The sequence below is a fragment of the Coffea eugenioides genome, chromosome 6 (assembly GCF_003713205.1).
Source record: "Coffea eugenioides isolate CCC68of chromosome 6, Ceug_1.0, whole genome shotgun sequence".
Taxonomy (NCBI): Eukaryota; Viridiplantae; Streptophyta; class Magnoliopsida; order Gentianales; family Rubiaceae; genus Coffea; species Coffea eugenioides.
Window position 1 is genome coordinate 47,471,309 of NC_040040.1, and position 23,155 is coordinate 47,494,463.

Below are 23,155 nucleotides of genomic sequence, written 5' to 3' on the forward strand. Positions count from 1 at the left end.
AATGGATAATGAATTTAATTGTTTGCATTCTTGAGTAAATTTAACATAATTAAGGTGCATTAATGAGGTCCTAATAGTACTGAATAAAAAAAATTCATTTTTTATGATTGAAATTTCTTGGAGACTATAACTAATGAAAAACAAATTTTTAATAGAGTTCTGATTTTTCTAATAAGCTTTCTGGTGCTTGATTCACACTTTTCCATCAATAGTGTATAATCCTGCTTGTTGTCGCTCCTTTTATTTACTTTGAAAAAATAGAAGGGTTGAGGTCCCAATTAGGCAAACTATTTATTTTACCCAACTATTCATTGTACCTAAATCAGTCAATTATTTCTTAATTATTTTGTGTATAAAATATTTTGTACCTAACTAGGATTCTGCAATTCTCTTCTCAAAATTTGTGTTTTGACACCTCAACTTGTTAAGATACGTAAATTGTACTTAACTTATCATGTAAATCCACACATTTATATCTATTACATCCCTGCATTTATATAAATTTTCAAATTAACTTCATTTTTTATCAAAAGCTTTAAACCTTAGCCAAAATTTTTTTTAGGCGTATAAAACTCCATTCATGCCGTGTGATTCAAACTTTTTTCTTTTTTAATGTTGATAGATTTTGAAAGGCCAAAACATTTAGACACATGAAGAACCTTTCATTCATTTTTTCCATTAGAAATTGATGGAATGTTTTTTTTTTCCTTTTCTAAGCTTTTTGTCTAAAACATTATTTGGGTTGTAGGGTGGAAAAAAAGCAATAATGAATAGAAGACAAAGACGTGTACTTCACCACATTTGTATTGTCAAGGCAAGGATGACACAGCGGTACTCCTATTCTCGAAAAAAGACCAAGAAAACAGACAAAAAAAAAAGGCATTGCTTTAAACGAGGACTTGTTAATATTAAGGGGGCAGAAATTTGACGATTTATATAAAAGTGGGGTCCTGAACAAAGTAATATTAGCTCTCAAAAATATATTATATTTATGCATACCCTCAATTTAAAAGAAAATGGACCCGGGATAGTTTAAGGTTAATGTTTGTATTAGATACATAGTGTTAGTGTATTCACTCATTATTTTACGAAGTTATATGTCTAATTATATCACGATATTCTATGAAGACGGACTAAATCTGCATCCCTCCATTTTAAATTCATATTTTTTACAAGTTACAAGACGAATAGTCCAAAAGCTCAGTGGCCACCAGGGAAGTCCCTCCCCACCTATAACAAAAAAAATCTAAGGGTGGTGTCAAAGCATCTCATTGATTTAGTCAGGTTTGCATACCTACTAGCGCATAACACACAAGTCCTCTTAGACTCCCCCTTCCCTGTAAATTGGATAGAATAGATTATATAATTGTTATTGTTGCCCAAAAAAAAAATCAGTACGAATAGTCCAAGTCATCCATCCAACACATGCTATGAATTTGCGAAAAAGGAATGTCGGTTTATCGTTTGCCTATTCTATTTGTACACAAGAACTGTAATTTGTAATAAGCACAATGGTTGTGTCACGGTCATCCTCCATTTCTAGTTTACTATCTTAAAACCCACCCCTCTCATTCCTTAGAAATAAACACCCATGATGCGAATCCCCTACTACTACCTCTATGTTGCAGATTTAACTTTTTCTAAGTATTTTTAAAATTTGTTTTCCTTAGTTGCAATTATCCCCATTGTTTCCTGCAAAATAATATAAAATCCTTTTTTTTTTTCACTTTACAGCAGTGTATAGAAGTTCTTCTTTGGCATCTTATGTTATTTAAGTTATCCCCAAAGAAGGGGAATAAGAATTGAATGATTGGATTGGAGACTTGTTAATTACCAAGTGAAAGATTAAAAAATTGAAAGATTAGAAATGATGGGTGTAATAAAAGAGAGGGTGAGAAGAAGAATTGATAGACTGGCTTGCAGAGAGCATAGAGAGAAGAGAAGAAGATAAATTTACTCATCTCTACGTTTAATCGGGCAAAACGTGCACTAGAAATCTATGATTAGGATGTGTCCGTAACATCAATTTAAGTTACGGACTGTGATGCTTATATTACCCTTTGTAATAATATATGAAGGATTTTTCTAATACATCAATCGTTACATCATGTGCTAAGATAAGCCCGCAATCATCCTTGGCTATTGGGCTACTATGAGTGTGTTTGGATTGAAATGATTTGAAAAAAAAAAATATTTACTTTACAAATTTTAATTTTTTTTTATCTTTTCAATCGTTTTTTTACCTCACATACATGATATCATAAAAGTGATATAGTAATTATTTCAAATAAATCATCTAAATAAACTCCTATCCAAACAAACTTTACGGTGTTTTATCGAGTTGCTCAGACGTGGGCATTTCAAATCATTGTATTAACATGACAACTGTGGCTTCTTCCCTTGAACTATGATTTCCAACACACAGACAAAGTTTGAGATTTTTATGATCCGTTTAATCAATAAAGTTGTTCAGTGTTTGACCAAATACATCATACATCATTATTTACTCATATACCAAGAAATACATACGATATATTGAGTGAGAAATTCTGTACTGAGTGAGATACGAGTTAAGCGATAAAACAAATTAATGGATAACCAATCTTTTTCATTTCAGAGATTCCCATATTTGTATCTATCGTTAAGAGATATCGCGATTTAAGAGTTTTGTAGGCGGAATCACATTGAGTAAACTGTGATATATGTGTATACCTATTGATTATTCATGAGGCTGTACAACAAAGACCTCCATGCTTTCCCCACAAAGCTTTCTTCAATGTCCATATAATATTTTAAGATTTTCTTTTATATACTTGGCAATTAAGAGTTTCCAACACGTCCCTATTTGGCTCAACCGTTGGGAATTGGTCATGAAATATACGGAAATCCACAAATGGTACCATCATCCGCATGGAATGTGCATGAATTTTCTATATCTTAAACAGTAGGGCATGATTAAGGTGGCAATTTGTACAATATTTTTTACGTTAATTTCATTGGTCTTTTAAACCATCACATCGTTACCAGATCAAGGTGCATATAAGACTTTTGAGATACAAAATGTCTAAAACAAAACTTAAAAGGTACAAAGTCGAAAAAATGACGAAACTTTAAGGATGCAAAGTGGAATTACCCAAAAGAGGGTGGATACTCCTCGATATTCTCTTGCCAACTTTAAACTCATCCCAAAAGTGCAATTACCAGAAGTAAATCCAAAGTTTAAAAAATGCAAGGATTTTCTTATTAAACAAACTCCTAAATACTAACAATTCTGACTGGGATCAATTTCTTATTTCACGGGAACCATTAACGCCGTTTAGAACTTTAGATGGACCGATTCAAAATGTTAATGCGGGCAGCAACTGTCCCATTTCGGATTATGCATCAAGACTCGTCTATCAAGAAAAATCTATACATATATGGACATACGTATTTAAGCAAGCACGTGGATGCCTGTGTGAGTTACTGTGTGAATGTGTTAAGAGAGGAAAATAAATAAATAAAGACTTGGGTACCATTTTAGGAGGAGGCTGCGTTGGTTCCTTTGAACGTTGCCGGTGGCCGGTGACGGGGAAATTTGTGGAAGATCAATCCTTCGCCTGGAGAGGGGTGCTAGTTATGGTTGTGAAGAGCTTTTTAGGGGTGGTGGCGGTGGGTAGAAAAGAGAACAAAGGGGAAGAAAAGAAAGAAATGTGAAGGTGGCTTTTGAGAAGGCTTTTGCGTTTTGCCTGCAGCATATAGTGCTTAGAATATTTAAAGGAAGTTTTTAAAGGCTTTGTTTGTTGCTGCTGCAGGCTGCAGCACATGAGGGAAAGTTGACAAGTCTTGTGGCTAACTTGCTCTCGTTATTCTTGCTGTCTTTGTTGTTGTTGGTGGTGAAAGCGTTTTCTTTTGTTTTTTGGTTGAGTTTCCATTTGAGATTGGAAAATAATGTTTCTCCTTTTTAGACTCCATTTGATAAGACAAGTCCAAGAAAATCGGTGTGTGGAGATGATGAATTTGATTGTTTGAATTCACATGCAAATTTGCAATCTAGATGAAGTTTCTTCGAGATTCTAACTCAGAAAAACAAAATGTTTTTATAGTTTTTTCTTTTAATTTTCCTAACAAGTTTTCTGGTGGTTGATACACACTTTTTCATGAAAAATGTACACTCTTTTATGGTTGTCACTTGTTTTGTTTACAAAAATTTCAAATTATAGCGCTACGTCTTTGAAACATTAGAAATGGTAAGGTCCCAACTCCCAAGTAAGCAAGTGCAATGATTAGACAAAACACCTTCTAAATCAGTCTTGATCATGTAATACATATACATATATATATATATATATATATATATATATTTAGAGATTTGTTGCCAATTATTTCTTTATTTTTTTCTTCATTATTTATGTTTAAAAGATTTTGTACCTAACTAGGATTCTGCAATTCTCTTGTCAAAGATTCTATTTTTTTTTATGTTCAAAATAGAAGATTTGAAGATTTGAGGGGGTTTCTTGTCACCACCATATCTAAAGCAACAACTGCCTGCAACTCCAAAGTATTCTGAACTTGCCTTTGTTCCACTTCAAGAAAATGCTTAGATGAGAAATTAGACTTCCCCTCACAACTTCTCCACCACAACATACTTGCAAAAATGTGATGAAAGCTGAAAATTATGAATAAAAACTAGACGTACATCTTTCCTACTTTCTCCTCCAATTCGTTATGCCCCATACAACATATATGTTCACCACTTTTGGATGATTTTGCCTCATCTGACAATATATGTATGAAAAATGACCCACTTAATTACATGAAATAGAAATTATTCATAATTTGATACTTATCCACGTTTCAATTAATAAAATTTTTTGAAACAATTGCATAATTTTTAACTAGAGATTTACCTTAATGCAGTAACCTTGTAATTATAATAACGATGTAAATTTACATTTTTTATTTTACTTATATACTCTCTCAGTCCCATAATTTGAGTTATTTTTTGGGGGAACCAACTTTTTAAAGGAATATGTAATGATTGTGTTTGAATGAGTTAGATTTGGGTGACTTTACAATGTTGTCCTTACATTCAAATTTTGAAAGGATGAGAAATGTATTGGTAGATGAAAAAAGTTACTTTTTTAAATGGCAAATTGGGAAAAATAATAAAATATTGTGTTGATTTATAGAGAGTGACTCTTATTTTGGGACATTCAAAATGTGAAGACATGATATTAACAATGGAGTGTCGTGAGTAATTATTAAAAATGCTTTAAGAACCTAAAAAATTAAATTTTTAGTAATTTCCTGATTACGATCTGGGGCCCATTGAAATAAATAGGCTGAAAATAGGGGCAATATGTGTGAGTTTTTAGGGGCTTGGTCTTGGCCTGCAAACAAGATATTTCTTCGTTTAGGCTTTGGCTTGTTGAAGCCCTAACCATTTGCCTAGGCCTCGGGCCTGGCCTGGTTGGGCCCAATGAGAAAGGGTTGGCCGGACTGGTTTGCTGCTATGCGGAACGGAGACGAGCAAATAGTTGCACAGAGGCGAGAATAAAAGATTCTGTTTTGTTTTTGTTTTTACAATAAAAGATTCTGTTTTGGTTTTTGAAATTTTTATTTGACGTCTTCTTCTCAAGATAGTTAGGCATTTTTTATGTTTAGAAACATATATAATTTTTATTCTTTCCTTTTAAACGAAAATATTATTTGAAGTCAACTAAAGAGTTATTAATAATAACGAAACTGCTCTGATTCAGATCTAGTAAATTAGAACACAAGCCTGCAACAGTGAGTGTGTTTGGATAAAATATTATTTAAAATATTATTTGAAATAATTATTATAGTACTTTTGAGTTATGAGATATATAAAAAATAAAAATATAATTGAAAATATAAAAATGGTGGTTCAAAAATGTACTTATAATATATGTAAAATAATATTGCAATAATTTTTGTATCCAAACACACCTACTTTCTTGTTTTCTTCATTTTGATTGCTGACAAACAGTAAAGAATTAAGATCAAAAAATCATGCATGAGTACTTCTTGATGAATGTAGCATTGCTTACTTTTTTTCTTGTTAAAAGATTTGGTTTACAAGCCAAGCATGTATGCACCACAAGGAAAAACAATCACATTGCCTGAATTGAACTATGAAAGTCTTTTCAGACTTGAAACTTTATTCAGTATACTCAATAACAAGAAACAACTTCATCATCCTTGTGAAAATTCATTCCTATGCTCTTAAAAATGAATCCACCCTTTTCATCAAGATTTTGGCATTATCACAATTTGGATTCAACAGGTGAAAAACATGACCCTCATCTTCAATCTCCAAAAAGTCCAACTCACCTTCCCATCCACTGTTCTTCAGGGCCTCATAGTAAAGCCAACCTCTCTCTCTGAGAGAATCTTTCTCCGATATGCAAACCAGAATCTTGCTGCAAACAAGGCTCGATAACAAACTCCGATGAGCCATCGGATGCAGCCTTGGATCATCCCATCCGTTGAGATCAGGACAGATGAGCTCCCAGAGTTTGTGAGGCTGTCCATTTCCAAAAGAGGGATGCATCAAAATCAGCCCCAGAAGCTTCACACCATCTCCCAAGCTATGTTGGCTTGCTTTAGCTGCCATGTTATGGGCAATATTAGCTCCAGCGCTGTCACCGGCGAAGAAAACCTTAGTGAAGTCAGCGTGATTATTGATCCATGATTCAGGTCCTTGTCTCGTTTTGGCATGAGATGTCACCCAATTGATCATAGTCCAAGAATCATCGAAGCATGCGGGCATGGGGCGCTCCGGGGCCAGCCTGTATTCGACGGACACGGCAATGATATTGGCCTCGGCCACGAGGGAGCTGAGGTAGTTATGGTACTGAACAGAGAATGCTGATTCTATGACGAATGCACCGCCGTGGAAGTAGATGAGGAGGGGAAGTTTCTGTTTCTCGTCGGCTTTGATTGTTCTGGGAAGAAACAGGCGTGCTCCTACTTTGTTTTCGGGTGAAATGAAGACGTCTTTTGATCGGACGCCACCAGATATGGCATTGGGATCATCTGACGGAGGGATGAAGGGAGTTTGAAGGAATTTTTCGACGCTGCCATCTTTGAATATGCGAAAGAAAGGAAGGAAATTGTGAAGTACTTCAGGAGAATCAGCTACCGGGTGGCAGTCCATTGATGCAAAAAACCAGAAGAATTTTTCGGTCAATAATCAAGGTTTCACAGCTCATTAGGCATCAAAGCTTGCGTATTACTATACCCGAACCTCAGTAGGTATAAGACGTTTATTTTATTGTCCTGGAAGATGAATTGAGATTCTATGAGATTTTCTGGAGTTGACTATTACCAATTGACAGTGACAGAGCAATTGCATGGTTGTCTTGATATCGATGGACAGGATTTATAGGGATATCGATGGACAGGATTAATTGTGATACATAATTTTTGATGAGTATATAACAAAATTTATAACATTTTTACATGTTTTTGTCTTGATGTTTGGGACAACTGACAAACAATGTGAACGGCAACAAATGTAGGAATAGCTTGCAGACTTCTTTTGCTGGTTTGTTGCATGAAAGCCACTTTGAAAGTTTTATTCTTTTACATTTGACTAGAATTTTTTTCAATGCCTTAGCACGATCTTTTTTTTATTTATTACAAAATTATACAAATATGAATAATTTAAATAAAAAATTAACAGCAGTTCTATATGTTCATTTATATTAATTTTAAAAAATTAATGTACTTTAAATGTTCAATTATTTACTAATTTTAAAAATTTGTTTACATACTTTTACTATAATATGATAGTATACATCAAATAATGTATTCCATATCAAAAACTTGATAGTTATTCTTTTTTTATAATATTCTTTTAAATAATTTAAATTTTTATAATGACCATAAATCTGGAATCATATATTCATATTTAATTAAGTTGAACAAGATCCATCAATCCATTTTTTTTATCAATAAATATTCAGTTTTCAATAATATTGATAAATCTATTGGTGTAACAATTAATTCTCTTTTTTTCACTAAGTTAATTCAAAATTAAGAGAAGAGATGATGAACAATTTGAATACTAATCAATGATATTGTGGTGAAAGGAAGTAATTTATAGGATATATAAGATTTCACTAATTGTGATTTAAAAATATTTTACTTTATTTTTATGTAATAATTTGGTAGAAAGCAGATATCATTAAGATAAGATTAGTTATTTTAAAATTAAAGATAATTTTTAAAAATAGAATATAATCATTGTAATAATTTGGTAGAAAGCAGATATCATTAAGATAAGATTAGTTATTTTTTAAAGTTACTTAAAATTAGAAATAATTTTTAAACACATAATATAATTCAAATAGGATTCAGTGTTAATTTGCAAAAGACAGGCATCGATCAATCCATGTGATCTGAGCCTTTCTTATTGTAAACATTCTCCTAGTCTCCAATAAAATAAAAAAGCTTTCATTCACATTCGCTTCCAAGCCCCACGCTCATCAAATTCCTAAACTCAAGACTATTCAAGAACTTTAATTACAAGTAAGTTCAAAAACCCTCTCTTCATTTTCTTTCAACACGCCTGATTTCAATTATTTATTTCTTTCTTAATTTTCTGTCCATGCCTGGGCTGGTTCTGGTATCAGAGCCTGGTCAGAAATTGTTTTAATTACAGTTACTATTTATGCTATATTCTGACTATTTTCTATGCTGTGTTGGTAAGCCATTGAGACTTAGTGAGACCGTTGGTAAGCCTAGAGAGTTGGTGTTCCCGGCATAAGACTCTGGTGTTCCCATAGGATAGATGAATAGAAGAAATTAGCAAATATGGCAGCTAAATTAAAGCGATGGATGACTAGATCTGATTCAAAGAATTCAGACTTGGTATTAAGTAATGAAGTTAAGATGGAAATAGATAGTTCAAATTGGACTATACCTGAACAGAAAATTGAAGAAATTTACAAAGTAGGATTATTTGATTTCAAAGTAGCAATGACTATAAAAATACACGAGGAAACTCGATCTGTAAACGAACAATTTCAAACTATACATTTATTGAATGACCAATCATTACAAAAATATATTAATAATGGATATAGATATATTCACATAGGTTTGGTACAAGTAGCCGTAAAACCCTTAGTTCATATGGGGGTGGATGCCCCAATCTTCATGGCATTAAGAGATAAAAGACTCAAAAGATATAAAAGCTCTTTATTAGCATTAATTCAAACTAACACATGTAATGGTCCTATTTATTTTAATTGTGCACCTAACTATTCATTAGACATGACAGACCCATTTAATAATGGATTCATTAGTCCTAGATATTCACTTACAAGGGAACGAATTTCATAAAAATTGTAAAAATTTTGCTATAATCTATAAAGTATATTTTAAACTATTATCCTCTCAAATTTCACCAAAATATATAATGGTACCTAGTTCAAAAGATGAAACAGTTTTATTAGAACTACAAGCAGAAAAATCTAATGTATTTGCTCCTAAAAAATTAAAATGGAATGAAATAACTATTCCACAAGAATTTCAAATAACTAATCCACAAATTCCTTGAAATATAGAACAAACTGAAGTAGGATTCAGTGTTAATTCTTTTCAATTAGGCATGTCACGTAAGAGTGAAAAATACTATGATTAAAATAGCTACTTTCATATATATATATATATATATTAGTGTTATATATTAACAAATTCAAATTCATAAGTCATTTAGGGCTGTACTGTTTTTGTTAAAAAAGTACTTTTGAAGGATAAAAGCACTTTTAATGTGTTCAGTGAATATCATTCCTTGAATTTAGGAATAGAGTTTTTGATCATTAAAACAATTTTGTTTTAAGTTCAAAATTGGTGCTTCTAAACTAATTTTTGCATTTCAAAAAATAAAACATTAACTTCAACAATTTTATTATGAATTTTGAACTAAATGAAGAGATAAATATATATTCAAAATTCAAAATTGTGCATTATCAAATAGAAAAAGTAATTATGCAAGTATACACCCAAATAATATGATTAAGCACTTAATAAGTATTTTGACCAAAACCCCTACTAATTGAAGTGCTTTGTGATAAACCACCACAACCTGAAATGGGCCAAAAGTTATATTATTTTCTTCAAAATGAAAAGCCTGATTTTTTTTTCTAATTATCAAATGGTCAACTACTTTCTATTTTGTCAAGTACTTCTTGTTTTCACTTTCATCGAATTACTTTTCCTCCTTTATCTTCTAATGATTTTTCTAATCAGTTCTGAGGCAAACATTGTTCTTCTATATTAGAGGTGTCAAAATGGGTGGCTTTGGCGGATTTAGATTAGTTAAAATGGGTGAGTCAACCCATTTATACTCATTTAATTAGATGGCATAAATGGATAAGTTAAAAAATGAATTGGGTAATCCAATTACCCATTTATAACCCATTTATTTTAACTTTTTGTAAACACATTTAAATTCATTTTTGCAAACTAAGTTATCAATTTATACCACCCTTTGCGCTTATCATTAGTTTTAAATATTTACTTATAATGCTCAATAAACCTAATTACCAATTTTTTCCCATCTGTATTCTATGTCGTAAAATTACATACTATTTAATAATTGGACAAGAAGAATATAAAAATTTGAACTAAATACTATAAAAGTTAACATATAAACTTAATCCAAAAATTTTGAACCCCTAGTATTTTTTTTCATGTGTAAATTTAAAATTTCATTTTAGAAAGGTAGGAAAAGAAGTTAAAACTTTTCATAAATTAGTAATGCTGAAAAATGAAGAATAAATAAAATGATAAGATAAAACCAATAAATAATAGTAATATTGAAACAAAAGTAGTTAACATCATGACAAAATGAAAAATTTGAAAAAAAAAATGGGTGGAGGGAAGAGAGGATGCTTGGGAAAAGATAATTCTAAATGGGTTAATTGGGTTTGATGAGTTACTCAGCAATACCCATTTATTAAATATGTATTATTGGATAACCCATTTACACTCGTATGCAAAAATTTAAGATATCCATACCTACCTATTCATGAATGAGTATGGATAAATTTAGTTAAATGGATTTGTTTGCCATCCATATTTTATATTGTACTCGTAGTTTACTCCAATTTTGTTTTTGGCTAAAATTAAAGGACCATATATGTATCTCGACTGTTGTCAGTATCGTCTTCTAGAATGAAAGATTAAGCTTAAGTAAGAAAAGGAAAAAAAAAAAAAGGATAGATCAAAGAGAGCTCTTTAAGTTCCTTTTGAGGAATCTATATTGAAAATTGATCTTATGAAATAATTAAGCTCTTGAATATCAATATGCATCAATAAAATAGGTGAAGCAATTCTAAGCATGGGAAACCCTTAGAAGCCAACTCGTTGGTTCATATTAAGTTGTTTTTTTTTTCTCATCTACCCATATCCTTGTGTAGTAGGTGGAATTTATATATCCTGAGTTCACAGATGTTATGATCAACATAAGTTAAACAATATCAAAAAGATTCCGAATGAATAAAATATTACTTCTGCTATGTTATTAGTTAAATTCAAGGGATAATATCAGAAATCTCCCCTTAGTTTCTCTTAATATTTCTTTGCACCCCTGAGGTTTTAAAAAGTTATCTCTTAATCGCATTTCTTTTCGATGTCTTTCTTTCTATTTTTTTTAATAATGTAAATCAAGTCTTGCTAGACTACTTCTATTGTATTCCCCAAAAACTTAGCAATACAACAATAACTTGTTTTTTCTCACTCTTTTTTCAAAGAAAATATTTCAAATATATAAGTAATGAATTGTATTAGGAGAATGTAAAATAAATTTACCACTCTTGAAGTTTAACTATTTATATTAGAAAGCTAACAGGCTTTTCCAAAATGATCGTGATAAGCCTATAGGCTTTTCCTTTCTTTTCTTCTTCTTTCCTCGTACTAAAGCTCACAGCAGCAGAAGCAACGATAAATTCTACGGACGGTGCCATTGTCGGGCACCACGAGGCACAGCGAGCCACCTATTCCGTTGATCAAAATTCACCAAAATTATACCCCTTTGAGGAGATAATAATAAGAGTGAAGGAAGACAAAGATAACGTTCAAAAGTAAAGTCAAATCTTCAATTTTTGTTTCTATCCCTTTATCCTTTTTCTTCTTCTTTTTTATTTTCCTTTTTTTTTTGGCTGTTCTTGATTTTTTGATTTTGATTTTTCATTTTTTTCTGGACTTGGGCCCGTTCTTGGAGAACAAAAATAAATTGGTCTGGGCTTTAAACCATCAATAGTAAAACGAATAAATGGGCCAATTTCTGCTGTTTCTTTTTACCTTTTTCTCTTTTTCCCACAAGTGACAAAACTAGTAATCTACCCAAAACAATTAGGCCCAAATAAACTGAAAACGCGATCCTTCTAAATTTAGAACTCATATTCTGCCTCTCGGAAAAATTCCTTGTACGGGTAAATCGCATTGCAGAAATCGGTGTCTAGTTAAAGAAAAATTATTTTATTTTATTTTGCAATAAAAAGTACTTCCTTTATTTTTTTTTTGGATAAATACAAGGAAAATCATGATCATAAAAGTTTCTCTTAAATTAGAAGTCACTTTTATAATTATTATTTAAAGCTAACAATTCTCAATACAATTCTTGAAACAAGCTAGTTATTAACTTATTATACAAATATCTTAGGCTAGACAGAGGATGGGGAGGGGCAACACCGCTCTACATTGACCTATTGCTAGATCTTCTGTCTCCCTCTCCCTGTTCCTAAATGTAATGAGTTAAGGGACATCAATGCCTCTAACGAGTACAATTATGTATCAAATAATCTATAGCGGGCATTTACCCATTCAATTGACCGAAAATTAAAAATAACAATAATAATATATCATGGTCTTGATTCCAGTTTCCACTTCCAAATATGACATTGTGGAGATTATTTTTTAGGAAAATAGAATAGCATGCACTTGTATGAAGAGCGTTCAAGGGATGAGGTTGGTACTGTTAGATTTAGATGCGGTTCGTATGATTATTGTATTTTTTTTTTTTAATTTGATGTACATTAACATAATTTTGTTATATTTCTTGACGTATAACAAAAATCATATAACTGTATACCAAATTATGAAATACAATAAAATTATGTAAATATATATATCAAATCATGAAAGAAGTACAGTAACTCTACAAAACGCATCTAAACCTAATTATACCCGCCCCAAACACGAAGGTTCATATCTAAACTTTGAATATGAACTTTGCATTCTTACTCTCACTTTTGTTACATTACAAATTTCGTCTTCTTAATACTGATAAAATTTTGATTATTACAAACATAAACTTAAAGGCAATGGTAATTAGCACCTTTAAAATGATTGTTCCTAAGCTATTAAAGACAAAACATGACTAGCAAATGAAGGGATCGAAGTCATGGAATCTCCTTTCTGCCTCTCGCATTCCTAAACACATTCCAACCCAGGGGTTGGCCAGAGCTGGAACATCTAAGCATTACTACGTTAAGAAAAGAAATAGGCTATGAGAACTATGAAGCAACAAAAAAAGGAATAGGCATTGATGAAAGATGATATGCAGCCCCAGAATCCTCCCTCATCCTGATACAGATCGTCAACCCATGACAATGCATCCTTCTGGTACTCTCTCTCGCTGGAAATAAATGCAGCGGTATTTTCCTTCTCAGCTAATGCAATATGAGATAGAATGTGAGGGAAAACCTTCTTAGATGAATCTTCTCCAATCAAAAGATCCGAGTGTCCAAAGCCATCTATCACCACTCTTTTATGTCTGAATCCAGGCTGGTGCAATTTCATGTACTTATTAGCTAAGAAAGATGTTTGAGGAGTTACAAGGAGCGTGCGTCCTCCGGATATATATAATGTTGGGAGCCCCATTCTCTCAGGATGGATCAAATACGTGTTTCTTCCTTCTGTATCTACTATAAACCCGGCATTACAAATCTTCTGGAGATGGGAAAATGCCCCCATGTTAAGCCTTGGTAAGTATTCTTTGTTCATCCAATGATGTACTTTGTGGCTTACGTTTTGGTGCCAAAATGCGTTACCAAATATGCCTGAGAGGACCTCGCATTCATCATAGGTGCATCTTTCGTAGCGTGGCATGGCACGAGCTATAGCCTTTAGGAGTTTCTGGCGAGAGCTGGCTTTTAATGTTTGGAACAAAGGAAGGGACTTGTCTTTTCCAAGTATTGCCATTGATATCTTCAGGTTGGTTGAAGTCACAAGAAGAAAGCCACTAGCATAAGCAAAATGGTAGGAGATATACAATACTATATAAATTACACATTTAAGGATAATCATTAGTTGAGCACAATTTATCCTAGAGGTCTATCGTTTAAGTGAATTTGGACAGCAGTACTCACGTAGAGAAGCAACAGGGCTTGATTTCATTCAATTTTTTAGATTAGCAAAACTGTTCTGATCAAATTCTGTCCACACTTTCTCCCCACATTCAATATGCACAAGGGCAAAATATCTAGCCACCATGGTACTTACTGGGATGAGAGGAAGCCATAATTTGAATTTCGACCAAGCAGTCAGCTTAAAAAACATGGAAGAGTTGGTGCAGGAAAGGGAAGCTATTCTTTTGTAGAAAACATGTCCCCCCATAAGGGCAATATGTATTGCAAGACCGCCAACGCAATGTCCAACAACATGTATCTTTACAGACTCCCCGTGCAACTCAGAGATCTTGTTGATTGCTGCAGAAAAGACAATGTGAATTAAAAAATTTCACACAAGAAAAAGTCGACTAAGTAAATCAGATATAGATTTTTTTTTATGTACTATGCCTAAAAAAAGGAACGTTATCTTTTGCACTACCAGCAGGAATATCAAACATTCCAATAGCTTCTACTGTCATATTAATTGAAGAATTAGTCCCAAGCAGTCTTGTTTGCAGCAGCCAGGTCTCATGCCCTTGGTGTAGTAAGCTTCTAACTAGATCATTACTTTCACTTGGCAAGCAATAACTTTCAGTTGCATAACCATTAATTAGGAGAACAGGTAATGGCTTATTCCCTTCTTCTTGCCTCTGTGGTCCTTGATTGCACTTCCACTGTTGGCAGCTGATTATAATGCCATCTTCTGTTGAATTTACAAGCCAACATGAAAGTGAGAATTATTTGAAACAAAATCAGAAACGATAGATACAATCTAAGATATGTTTTCTTGGATTTTGAATTCCTTTATTTCCTATCTTAACTCTCAATATATACTTTTGATCATACAGTTGATAGCATTTTCCAAACAGCATGAGCTTGACAACCATGCCTAATCATTTGAAGGAAATATTTAGCCTAAAGTATATGTGCAACATGATCATTATTGGAGCAGTATCTAACTATTACTTTTTCCTTGTGACTCATAAGGAATGTGTTTGGGACAGGATTGAATTGGATCTATCAGGTCTTATACCATTTACGAACTAAAAGAACTACAGTAGCTTATTGGATTTATGACAACGAGTACCTGTTCTTATCTCATGGAGTGTGCTTCTAGGATAATTATTTTGGTACGGATCCAAAGGAGTGAACCCCTTTTGACTTGCTCTAGGTACTTGTGAGATATATGTCCTGAAAAGAGACTGTAGCAGGATATGCAAAAATTTCATTTTTCCACTTCCAGACATACTGAATAGACTCTTCAAGAGCTCTATCATTGAAATATGAAGTTTCCCTTTTAAGCTTATCATGACTTCCTTTGAAGTATGCTGAGAGATTTTTCTTAATACTACGTGAAGTGTTGTTGAGTCTTTCCACGCATCAAGGCCCAAGAGAAAAGGGTTCATCACTTTCTTCCCTTCGAGTATATATCTGCATTAAGTAAAATTTATCAATATCATTTAATGCAACAAGAAAAACGAGAGAAATAGTATTTAAAAAAAAAAAACCAACCTTGAACCAGAGGATGCTGCAAGGAGGAGACGATAGTGCATGTATTGAGTATAAGGAGTTTTAATATCTACATGGCACAAATCTACCTGGCCATCTATCACGTACAATTTGTCCATTTCTATGGCACAACACATGACATGGCCGCTAACTTTTCCTTGTAGGATAGGATTAGGCTCTCTAAAGTCTCCCATAGTTTTTTCAGAAGTTGTTCTTACGTTCAATTTCAATTTCAGGTAAGCAGCACAGGGCAAACCACCTACATGCCCACGCATGGTTTCTTTAAAAAGTACTGCCGTTCCCTGGCTATTCTCTGACTTCCAAGAACGGACTAAACTTTTCTTCTCAACAGGTTTTCCTCTTACAAAGTCTACATCTTTGCTTTTGTAGTCAAGAGCATCCTGCAGGAGGTGCTTGCTTACATGCTCAGCAGCTGTAGCAATGGTGAGACATGGGTTTATGCCAACCGAGCAAGGTATTAAGGAGCCATCACAAACGTACAGCCCGGGGTACACTGTTGTCAGATTTAATGTGTCAAAAACTTGACCATTGCTGTTGCAAACACCAGATGAAGCATCCGATGAAGAGCAACATCCTCCAAGTAGGTGAACGGATGTGCTTCTATACCTTGACATGAAGAGAATTCCACCCAACTTCTTCGTTATTCTCTGCAACGCTTCAATTTTTCTCGCTAATAAAGGGTCACTTGGTGGTTGAAAGCAAATCTCATTAGCGTCCTTCCGAAATGTAAGTTTCCCATCACCATTATCGTACCCAATTACGTTGAGAACCATGTCTTGGCTGGGTTGACCGAAAAGATGCTTCACCTTGTGCACTATGCTATCTAAAATACTATAGCCAATTGGCCATCCATATGTTGTAATCCCTTTAAAAAGTAGCCAGGGAAAAGCAATGGGAATTACAGCACTCTGCAATATAGGAGAAAGTTAGTCTTGTCAACTTCTACTCCAATCTGCAAGTAGGTATGTCTCTTAATTCCTCAAGATTCACATTTTCATGGTCTATGACTGTACAATCTTGTGATAAAAATTTGTGAGAGATACATAATCCTCTAACTAACATAAAAGAAGCAATCATTTAGCAACATAGTATCATGCTTAAGGACTAGGCTGATCAAGCTAAAGAAGTCTAAACTATAAGGCTAGCATTAGAAAGTAAGTTGATTGGAATAGTGGAAAATCACCTTGGCTAAAAAATTCATAGTTATGGATAGGCCTGTCAACGGGTCGGGTCTAGACCCGGATCCGGACCGGATCCGTGAAATTATTGCGGGTATGGGTAGGGATTTAATTCCGTTTCCCGGATCCGGATCCGGATCCGTTTTGTCAAACAAAAAACGGGTCGGATACGGAATATAGTATTCCGACCCGTATTAGACCCGGATCCGGATATAAATGAATTAATAATTTAAAAAATATATATTTATCAATATAATTTGATTAGGGTGATGTATTTGAATAAAGTCAATTTGATTTCTTTTCTTATTTGGTTTTTTCTTTGCATTAGTTAGAAATTAGTTTACAAATATATTTTTTTCTCATTTTTATTAGAAATTATAAATTTTGTTAAATATGTTCAGGTAGACCTGACCCGGATCCGAGACCCACCGGATCCGGAACATAGTATAAAGGACCCGTCGGGTAAACGGATCGGATTCGGGTCCGGTATAGTAATTCGGGTCCGGGTCCGGAATAATGAATTCCGGCCCGGACCCGACCCGTTGACAGCCCTAGTTATGGAGCTCCTTAGATCGACAAATGGGACTCTTTAACTCATGATCCATTTCCACCTGGCAACCTGAATTACAATTTTGGACATTGTATCCTAAACTTTGTCTTGACCCCATTTTTTGTTAACGGTATTAAGAAAATGAAGTGAATTTTTGAACGTGCAAATTACACATTTGTTTAGTCAGCAAGTCAAATCTCACTTTGCCACCCCAACTCAGGACCAAATTACACATTTTTCAATCAACACGTCCAATCTCCCTTTGCACCCACCTAACCCAAGACCATTTTTTGTTTTGCATCAGTAAACTCTAGTATTTGGACACATCAAACTTTCAACTTCGGTTTTATCTAGTATTTCATTTACTAATAAATAGCTCATAAAGCAAAACCATGCCCTATTCCTAAATTTGATTGTACCTTGGTTTCTTGTGTTTTTTTATTTAACATTTTCATAATTGTAAAAACATAAAAGTTACAAAAATAATTTTATTACTTTGATCGAGGCACAGTATGTCCTAGACTAAGCAAAAACTATGGTGCAATGTGTCCACATATTGAAACTCCATAATTTTCTCGATGCAATTGAAGGAAGCATGGTAGTGGAAGGAATATGAAAGACCACGGAGCAATATGTTCAAAACTTAAAATTTAAGGTGTAAAGTGAGAATCAGTAATAAGTTATGGGATGCAACATAGAACTAGTCCTAGACAAATGGCTGCTTATAACATACAAGTAAAAGAAGACAAGGATGTAAACCTGAATTGTGAAACCCAATGACGAAATATATGATGAAGTAATGGATGGCCCTGGACGTTCTTCAAAAGGTACCTCTGATAGCTTCTTTCTGTCCAAGCCACAAGCATTTAAGGGAGCTCTACTTCGTGAAAGATAAGCAACATTATTACCATTGCAGCTCAATCCACAGCCCAGCTTCTTGGAAAGGATCAGGCCTCTCATTTGTGATTGGAAAAGTATCTTTGTAGTGCCAAACACTCCAGCTGCATCCTCAAACAGGTAAAGGTATAAATATTTCAGAATTTTTGTTCTCCACCTTGCAAAACTTGATAAGATATTTTTCCTTATTTGTGTGTGCTTTCTTGTCATACCTGAGAGTACAACAAAATCTGATGCTATGCATTCAAATTCATTAAGAAATACTAGCCATCTGCGACTCTTTCTTCTGCATATTGCTTCATCTACTTCAGAAGTATCGTCTAGATTTCTGAATACATATTGCACTTCACATGCCGTTCTAATATCGCATCCTGCCTGCAATTTACGAAAAAGCTTCTGCATTACTAGTGCCTAGAATTCAATAACCAATCCATGGTTATGGACTTGTCCGAGTTTTTATGTTTGTAATCCTGCAGAAGGATGCTTATTGGCTTTTCAATTTTTTTTTTATTCATGCTTTATCTAAGGGAGGGGAACAGAGTCTACCTGTATGGCTGACAACAAGTAAGTTTTATCTGTAGAATTTTTCGCATTATAGGGACAACCAGACATACAATTTCCACAAGCCTGGCAGGAATCAGCCTTCCCAAGCTTTTTTGAGCTATACATTTGGTCTTCTGTATCAAAATTCACAGTTAACTTCAATGGCTCGGGATTTTTAAAGCCAGTCTCTTCTCCTACTGCTTCATCCATGATTTTCGCATTCCTGAACTTGATGGGAACATCTTGTATTCGTAGCATTGTAGAAGCTAATGCTTCACAAACCTCCCAATCTTTTTCCCAATCTTTAGGCCATTTCGGGTTCCTTCTTGTGCGAGCTGGTGTTGGCACCACTACTCCTGCATTCACCAGTGAACCTCCACCAAGCCCACAGGCCATTGCAGCTACAGAATCATCATGTCTACAAACCTGTACTCTCGTTGAGCATGCCCACGAATGGAAGAGTTAGAGCTTTAAATCAGCAGACCATAATGCAGAGTCATTAATACCACGGAAAAACGTTATTGTGAGCAATACATAAAGAGTCTTTTCGTAAAAAGGATACTCTATGGTCTTTGCTGTGAAATCATATTTCCTCGGACCTGATAATACTGTCGCACACATTGATTTCTCAACTTTATATAACTAATAAACTATATGAGTAAATTTTGTATGTATACACTATCATGATTGTATGGATGACATATGAGTAAATTTTTTATTTCAAATTTAAATTTTGTACATCTAACATATATTTAATGATAATAGTGTATGTACTTGGATATAAAATTAATCCAAACTATAATATTAGAGTGTTTTCTGCTGAAGTTCCATTGTAACCTTGGGGTGTTCAAACGTTAGAAAAACTTAAAAAGCCAGCCAATCCAATTTAGATCATATATCAGCTACAGGAAAATGGATATCAAGGAAAACCAATTTATATCCAATCTCTAAAATTCGATAAAATGGAATGATTACAAAAAAAAAAAAAAAAGAATGATTACAAAAATTTAATTCCAGAATTCTTAATTACTAACTGAATTATCGAATTTTGTATGTAAGAATATGATCGTAGAAACACATTAGTTAAAAAAATAAACAGACTCTATCTTTTTGATTACATATTAAATATATTTAACTAATCTACATTTGAATATCCAATTTAAAATTTTGGATATTATTAAAATCTGGCCAAAATCTAATTATCGATCTTTAAATTATCAAATCAAAATTTGAACGAAAGTCGAACATTGATCTTACAATATATATATATATATATATATATCGAACTCTTTTTACTGAGCTATCGATTACCAATTTCAGAGCACCCCTAATATAGCCCATACGTAAACTTGTTACAAGTTGCAATTTGGAAGACTTTTCAACTTTTGTGCGTCCATGACTACACCACTATCTGACAAAACAAGAGGGTACGTACGGGACTTGGAGTATGGAAGGTTGTTAGTGACAATCATATAACTATTTTTTGAACATCTTATAATATTTGAATTACTTATAAAATTTTATAACAAATGCATAATTATTATACATGAATCCACATGAATAGTAGCAGAATATTATACTTCTATTATAAGCATGTATAAATAGTTAAAATATTATTATAACTTATTTAAAAAGTGTTATACTATTCTGGATGATTATTACCGGTAATCGTTCGTGTTCCGCATCCTTGGGATTTGGAGACACAGTACTGTCCAGGGTCTCCACATAAGTCTAGTTGTGCTTTGCACACCAGTTCAGGTGATTGCATATGAAAAAATTAAAATAAGCCCACTTGTGTGATAAATTTTGAAACAAGCGTGAGAAGTAGAAATATCTGGATGTGGAATATATGAGCTTCCTTGGACAATTCTACATGTCACTTGTGCTCAGCTCTCGTGCTCTTGTGGTGTACAAGTTGTTAGAGTATTCTACCTTGATGGACTAGTCCCATTCTAAAAGGTATAATATTTTTTGAATGAGCTACTTATAAAATTTCATAATAAAGATGTAATTATTATGTATGGAATTCATATGAATAGTAATAAAATATCACATCTCTATTATAAAAATATACAAATAATTTACTTAAAATTAAAACGTTAAAAATATATTACATACGATTAATTTGATTTGTCCCTGCCCGGCACCCATTGTTGATTTCTTCAGATTTCTTCAGTTGGTAAAGAATACGATAATTCTACAGATTTCTTCTTCTTACCCTTGTGCTGGAGAATGAATACAGATGACTGCTCTACGCGGTTGCTTCCTGATTGGGAGAAGTCAGAAAGATAACCTAGTCTAGAGCAGGCCCCATTGTTGATTAAGCAATTAGGAAGAATCACTTGATCATCTTTTTAAACAAGACTCGGAGAATATTAATGAAAAATTTGAGCGTATTAAAAACAATTAGAATCATAAAATTTGTCAAAATACGATACTAAGCAATTATTTTAGAAGGCAATAAGTTAGTAGAATTGTATAAGAGGTAGAAAATATAACACATGGAAATTACTTAAATAACGCGAAACAACTAGGATGCCACGTTGCTATCCATTGTGGATCGATCCGGCTTGGAATCGAACTTGGATGCCCTTGGGATCCAAATGATGAGTTTAAAATGTAATATGAATAGCACTAGAAAATAAAAAAAATAAATTATAATACGAAAGAAAACTATGACGCCTATTCAAATTAAACATCTTAAACTACTGTTTCTTGGGCATTTTTCGTTGACGGGGTCCTTTTAGCCTAAACCCGGGCTTGATGCATCAAATCACCAACATTGGAAATTAATGATAAGTTTTCATTCAATTCGAAAAAGAAAATATGACAATAACTTTTTTTTTTTTTTGTTAAAGAGGAATCACTTCCTCACAAAAGACCATACATTTGAATCTTACTATCGATGTAAGGTTGGATGATATGTAAAACTTATGATTGTCTGAGAACATGTCTTTATCCATGATGGCGACGTGAGGTTGAATGATCTGTAAAACCTATGATTGTCCGAGAACATGTTCTTATCTATGATGGTGATTTGAGTTTAACCCATCTAAATTTTTTATTACCAAAATATATATATGACAACAACAATAACATGGAGGAGAGTAACCGTAAAAACGAAAGGTTGACGCAGTCAATCTTCGGCAAGTAGTGTGGAACCAAACTATCAAGAGAAGGAAGGAGAAAGTAAGCGATTAACCTGATAAAGAGCATCCTTAGGGCCAAAGCTGACTCCAAATGTCCTGTGCTCTATCCTGACGGCAGACAGCATTTGGGAAGTGTCAGTCGGGAAATCTTGAGCTTCCCATTTCCTCCCTTTTTCAAGTAGGCATACTCTCAGACCACCCATAGCTAGCCGACAAGCAGCAACAGAGCCTCCATATCCAGACCCGATTACTACAGCATCATAGTCGTTACAAACCCCTTCAGCAAAGCACTCTCCTGACCTTCGAAACTCCATTTTCTTTTTTCTTTTTTTTCCCCTTGTTTTGGTTTGGATATTTAACCCCCCATGTACTTGGTTGAAATCTGTCGAGCAAGTTAACTATATATAACATACTTGGTTGAAAGTCCAAAGTCCAAAGTCCAAATATGAATAATATTCTCCCACAATTGATTCTAAGTTCTACTTGCGTGTTGTTTGTAGTCTTGCGGCTATAAGCCTAGTCATGGACTTAGTCTTCGATCATGCACAGCATAGCAGAGAAAATTGCTGTTTTGGTTGCAAATATTTGAGATATATGCATTTTTAGTTTTTACAACCGCAATGTGGTCGTGTGCTAGAAACTAATTTTTTAAAAAGATCAATAAAAATCTGCTAGCCTTCATTTGTAATAATAAAATATGATTAATTACCCATATACGAGTCATGTGAGCAATTAGTTTTTAACCCAATCGTTTTTTCGTCAACTTCATTTTTGTATTTTTAGGCTGAAAACTAATTACTCACATGATTAGTTTGTGAGTAATTAGTCTTCTTTTACTACAAATTATGGCCATTAATATTTAGTTCAAGTTCTTAAATTGCTTTTAAAAAAATTAATTGC

At 33.5% G+C, this 23,155-nt stretch overlaps 2 protein-coding genes across 2 annotated transcripts; both read right to left on the reverse strand.

The window, feature by feature from the left end:
• Positions 1–6,220: 6,220 nt before the first annotated feature.
• On the reverse strand, positions 6,221–7,162 carry LOC113774267 (probable carboxylesterase 12). Its single transcript, XM_027318821.1, has one exon. The coding sequence runs from the start codon at positions 7,160–7,162 to the stop codon at positions 6,221–6,223; it is 942 nt and encodes a 313-aa protein (XP_027174622.1).
• Positions 7,163–14,415: 7,253 nt separating this feature from the next.
• LOC113774268 (long-chain-alcohol oxidase FAO4B-like) lies at positions 14,416–22,569 on the reverse strand. The gene is made up of 8 exons (XM_027318822.1): positions 22,309–22,569; positions 19,110–19,532; positions 18,776–18,938; positions 18,426–18,667; positions 15,921–16,846; positions 15,658–15,839; positions 14,848–15,111; positions 14,416–14,726 (listed from the first exon to the last, which is right to left on the reverse strand). The coding sequence occupies exons 1-8, from the start codon at positions 22,567–22,569 to the stop codon at positions 14,416–14,418; spliced, it is 2,772 nt and encodes a 923-aa protein (XP_027174623.1).
• Positions 22,570–23,155: the final 586 nt, after the last annotated feature.